This window comes from Cariama cristata, unplaced genomic scaffold, assembly GCF_000690535.1.
Source record: "Cariama cristata isolate BGI_N322 unplaced genomic scaffold, ASM69053v1 scaffold1891, whole genome shotgun sequence".
Classification (NCBI taxonomy): Eukaryota; Metazoa; Chordata; class Aves; order Cariamiformes; family Cariamidae; genus Cariama; species Cariama cristata.
In genome coordinates, this window is record NW_009598483.1 from 26,786 (window position 1) to 32,768 (window position 5,983).

At 40.0% G+C, this 5,983-nt stretch overlaps 1 protein-coding gene across 1 annotated transcript; it reads left to right on the forward strand.

Annotated features, from left to right (window-relative positions):
* The first annotated feature begins 1,067 nt into the window (after positions 1–1,067).
* On the forward strand, positions 1,068–4,674 carry LOC104154939 (lymphotactin-like). Its single transcript, XM_009709282.1, has 3 exons — positions 1,068–1,137; positions 3,712–3,829; positions 4,569–4,674. Exons 1-3 carry the CDS (start codon positions 1,068–1,070, stop codon positions 4,672–4,674), a joined length of 294 nt encoding a protein of 97 aa, XP_009707584.1.
* The last annotated feature ends 1,309 nt before the right edge of the window (positions 4,675–5,983 follow it).

Sequence of the window (5,983 nt, forward strand, 5' to 3'; positions counted from 1 at the left end):
TTGCAGGCACAAAACTCCTGGTATGTAGCAATGCTGTCCAGTAACTCAGACAACCTTACCACAACATAGAAAGGACACCTAAAACTGTGTAACAGGACAAGCACAGACCGCAAAAAAGGACACTTTTGCTAGAGGTACAGTTGGAACAACTTGATGGATCTGTTATCAACACCATGTTTACATGGAAGTGCAATAAACTTTTTTCTTTTCCTATAAATTGTGCCTCTCTGATGGTCTGGTTACTTTCTTGGGCTCCGTTCTTTATACTAGAAAGATTACACCACCAACAACAGAAAAAACACCAAAGCAAAACAAAACCTTTATAAACTCTTATTCCTCTTTGAAACCATTGGTGTTTTAGTTATGCCTGACTGGCAGGAGGGCTACTGGATCTGGCTCTGTATGTAAAAGTGCATTCACTCTTTGATCTCCCACCACGTAGTGATATCAGCTTTGGCCATATCAAATCATGGAAAAAACAGAAGAGTTTTGACAAGCTCGACCACACATAGGAAATAAGAGTGATACCCCTCCAAAGCTATATGTTAAAGTGACCAACTATCTACAGCCACTATGGAAAAAGCCAAGGCGTTCCTGTTTCCATCATCCTTTAGCTCACAGTTCCCCTTTTAAGTGGTCCATTGGTCAAAGAGGTAACTCTGAAAGTTACTCCGTGCCTCTGCAGTGCGGCTTAGCTACAGCTCTCTAAATTGAGATGTGAAAGGACAGGAACATTTATTAAAGGTTTCCACTACAGAACGAGAGCTCTCACTTTTTGCAGCTTGAAATAAACCCTACTCACAGCACAGAAGCAAGTGCAACCACAGCAGGGTTTGAGCAGGAAAAGCCTTCACAGGGGGGCTAGTGAAGGACGGGTGGGAGAAAGGAGGTGGTTCTGTCACCAGAAAAAGTACTGCCACTTCATTTTTTCCACTTATAGTCAGCCCCCCCATGACGCCCCAAAAGTGAACACAAGAACTGACCACTGAATGACAATATATAAACTCTGTGAAAGAGGGCTGACAATAGCCACTTTCTTCTCTGCCTTGACAAAGAAGCCACCAGCAATGAAACTCCACGCTGCAGCTATCCTCCTTGTCTTCTGGCTTGGCATCTTCACTGTGCACACAGCGAAAGGTAAGTTGACAACCCAAGAGGAAGACAGGAATTGCTCCACATTGCAGCAGTAGTCTGATGAGCAGCATTCATTCTCAGCCAGAGCTGATTCATATGATAAAACTTGCAAGAAACACAGATCAGAACTGCAAGAAAGGCAGCTTTATAGGAGATTTCATCTGATGTCCTGTCAATTAGTGGTTGGTTTCTGCCTGAATGCAATGAGTGTTTCTGTGCCTTAGAACATTTAAAGGGTTTCTGTGCATTATTCTCTCTCTTAAAATCATGAAATCTTGAAGACACAATGTCTTTTAATCTCACTGATGCCATATAGCAATAAGTTCTATAGGTTAATAACATTTTATGAAAAATACATCTTGAATAAGATGTACTTTTTCCAGATATATTATTTTATATGTATTTTTATTACACTGGTTTTTATTTGTCTTTCTCTAACTATATAGCCTTAACCACTCTAATGTCCCTGTTTTTAAAAGTTCTTCCAGTTCTGTATCACATATTGCCTATTTGATGTTTCTAGCAAAATATTTTGGTACAAACAGGCAAACTATGAACAAAAACTGCAAATGAGAGCAATGAATTTATACAACATCTTCTCTCTCTTCCTGATTTCACACAATCTAACATCTTGTTTGAGACCGTTTATGAGCACTGAGATGAGCCATGTTTATTAGCCATACTTCAAACAAGTTCGTCTACAGTGGTATTTAGGTCTGTGACTTTTGGATTAGGCTACGCGTATCATGCGAAAACATGAACATACACACGTACGCACGTGTCATCTTATACACAATCAGATTCACGCAAACAAGCACATAAAAATCACAGAAAACACTTATGTGCAAGCCATATGCACACCCACAAAAATATGCAAAGAGAAACACACAGAAAAGACATCTTCACAAAACCACACCAAAACCAAACTGAGACCTGCTAAGCGTTCACAAGATTATGTAGCTACACACCAAGTATGTTAACCTAGTGCCCTTCGAGCTGGGTCATACTACATTCTCGTGCATTGATTAACACTACTGCTGTTCATCTCAGCAACATGTGGCTTTGTATCACAGACTACTGTTCATAATGTCATTCTCTGGGTTGTATAATTTGCCATAAATATCACCAAGTCTGAAAAAGCACACTGAGGTGGTGTGCAAGAAATAGGAAAAGGATTAGAAAGAAGAACGAAAAAGAAAAAAAAAAAAAAACACACCAAAAAAAAGGGTGGTTATAGGTGCAGAGCAATTTGGTTTTGTTCCCAGGCTTAGAGAAGCTCTGTTGGTATTCCCTGCATGCATTCCCTGGAGATAGCTTAGTAGTAGAAAGAATATTTCCAGGACTAGTAAGGATTGCTTGACAATCTTTGAGCTCTTTAATGCCACATTTTGAAAACCAGTCTGAGGCAGTAAGATACATATTTGGAATGAATCATCAAAAATACATCGCATTACTCATCACTAAAGTAAGATCAGAAGAGATATTCCTTCAGGCAAACAAAATCTCAAGAATTAGCAGCTCTGGCAGTACCCATGCGCTGGCTATGCTACAGCTTCTCCAAAGGCTGATATGTTTTTGCCTCAGCTATTCTAATTATTTCATACAAAGAAAAGCTTACAGATAATGAGATTACGCGAAGCAGGTTTTATATTTAGCAAGTTGTACCTGAACAGCTCTTGGACTTTTCTCAAGCCAGTATCTCTATAAATTCTTTAAAAAGAAACCTCAGAATACAGCAGTGTTCTGTTTGTACCCCTCATGCTTTCACAAACCTGTCTCTGATGGGTGGGAGAAAACCAGAAACTAGCAAGCGAAGGCTTCCAGTAATGTATATGTATACTCCCATCTCACTTAAATGAGCTCCCATTTTTAGTTATCATCATGTAAGGTAATTGCCCAGAGAATTTTACACCGGTGTCACGATCCTCTGTATTAATCACCAGTGCATTTCCCTGAAATGTATGAAAATGTTGGAGGGAAGAGAGGATTAAGTAGCACTCCATTGCCTATGAAACCAGACTTATAGCAAGAGTATGTAAGTACTTAGTCTTCTGGCAGATATACCTCCTTTTCTTTCAACAATTTTTTTTTAATGCTAGTTTTGGATGTCCAGTGTGAGACAAGTAGCCTGGCTTTCCTTTCCTTCACTTGGAAAGTAGGGGCAATTACTAATCCACGTTCAGACGGCATTTGGAAATCCACACAGTAAAGGACCTGGTTCCAAGCACTACTCTGTATGGACACTTACCTGCAGATGATACAGACCTAATTATGAATTATGCCAAATACCTTTTCTGCTATGGAAGCAGTGACTCCCTAGGGGCAGAATGATTATACAACTGTTCAGGAGAATGGGTGAAGATTAGTATCTTAACTGAATAGCAACAACACTTTAGAGATGATAGGATGCATCACAAAAAATACCTTAAGCTCTCTTGTGTAACTGGTATTGTGGCTGTACATCTGAGACTCCTAACCACAACTGGAAATCTGCTGAAATTCATAATTTATTAAGTAATTATGGCTAAATATGAATACAGCATTGACTTTTTCATTTATCTATTTTTCCCCTTCTAGGGAGCATTGGAAGTCAGTCCATGCGCAAATTCCGTTGTGTGAATCTGTCTACACAGCAACTGAACATCCGAAACCTTATCAGCTATGAAAAGCAACAAGTTCCAGTAAATGCCATCATGTAAGTACCCAGTGCACAGTTCACCTTCAGACTTGTCTATACAAAACACGCTACCATCAAAAATGGAAAGGGCATCAGAAGACACTTCATGGCCCAAGTCACTAAATCTGGTTAGTTTAGGTCACCCTTCCAGTTCCCCCATGGAGCAGTCACCTGGTGGGAGTGAGGGGAGAGGAGTGGGCCTCAGAGAGCTGGCAGATGTATGCTGCTCAAAAACACTGGCAGAAATCTCACTGAACTGCCAGACCTTTAGTGCCCAGAAAGTAGGGAAAAATCTCAGCGAGGGGTCAGGGTGGAGCAGTAAGAAGCCCAGTGCACTGAACTGAGCCAAGAAGAATAATAATGTAGAAGAGTTTGGGGTAACTGTAACTCCTGCTAGGAGCTGTGTTTGGTCTTTTGATCTCACGAGCATGCAATTGTTATCAAATCTGGGATCTGTTTCTGGGAGGTAAATGTGCAATCATGATTTCATACAAAATCTCAGAATACTAGGTATGCTCCTTTTTTTAAATGTCAGTGTATATGCACATGACCATGTATGTTACATGCATACCTGTGCCATAAATAGGGAACTAATGTTGCAAACTGCTGTTATTCCAACTAACATCTGCAAATTCTGGCATGTGATACGGTGGTTTTACAGCCTTGTTCATGTTCTGCATAAAACCCAAGAATAGTAAACCTGGGTTTGGAGACTGGAATTTAATGGCCACCTGGTTTGCTTGCTTTCTTCCTATAGGTTTCTTACCACAAAAGGTATCAAGATCTGCGTAAGCCCTGATCAGAGATGGGTGCAGGCTGCTATGAAGAAAATAGACCAAAAACGTACCACCAAAGGCAAATAATCCTGTCCTAGACAAGCATCTAAGACCAACTAAATGGAATCATCATCATCAGTGCTGCACGTAATAGGGGAGAAAGCCTCAGTATCTGCTTTTAATTCCTATTTAATAATTGGCAATAAAATTACATTACTGAACAAACATGAACTCACCAGAATCTGTTCATCACTGGTTGAACCTCTGCTGGCTTCTTCATTTTATAGCTGAAGTCTGTTACATTGTTTATTTTCTGAAATGCTTGCTAATATTTATTTACAACTGAATGCAGATACCTTCTCATCCTTACTGTCCTGACCAGTATGGCATTTAAGGGTGAGTGGCAGATAGTTTCACATACTGTAGGGAAGAAGTTGACCTCCCACAGGGCTGGGTGAGTGTAGACCTCCATCCTAATCGAGGTCAGAATACTCTGCATTGAGTGCTGGGTTTGAGAAGGTGCTAAATAATTTAATGGTTACTTATATGCATATAATCTAGAAGTGAACTAATCTCATGCTTCAGGCTATCACCTGATCAGTGCAATATTCAGATGATGATCCTTGGGCCTTCTATTTTCATACATAGTATTGCACTATTAGCTCAGTCCACAATGATGTATGGATACTCTCACCAAGGGATGACCTGGAGTAATTCAGTGAGACTCTATGAATGTAACCCCATTCAGCCTTGTATGGGGAAGACTTATCCTACCCACTGACTTCTGTGAAGTTACTTCGGTTTCCTCCTCATGTGAGACAAACCTGAAACAATTGTTTTACTTTTTCCTTTGCTTTTCTCTGAATAATCAAGAACAAACCATGTCTGGAATCGGTATTTCACAAGCTCATAGGAACTTCTTGCCCTAGAGAACTATGTATATGTAAATGTCTTATATTTTTTAAATTGATAAATTCTACTAACAGAAGGTTTTGAATTTTAATAAACTATAAACCTGGAATCAAATGGTACATTTGTCTGCTTGTATGTAATGCAGATGGAGACTGTTGAAATGGTACCAAGATGACAGCACAAATCTGAGAACTTTGGGGCCAGCCAAAGCCGACACTACTGCCTACTCATGACTCAGATTGTTCAAAAGCAATCTGATTCTGAGCTTTCCACATCATATTTCAGCTGTAAAGCCCATATTTCAGACAATACCTCCTCAAAAGTTTGGGTACTTAAAAGTGAGACTTCATACAATGCTAGGATGATGCCCACATTATCAGAAGCAGACATGGAAGAGTTCTGGACAAAGGGAGAAAAAAAAAAAACTGGTGTTTGAGGAGCTTGAGGGGTGGGAGGAGAGGTATAAGCAGAGGGGCTCCAGGAA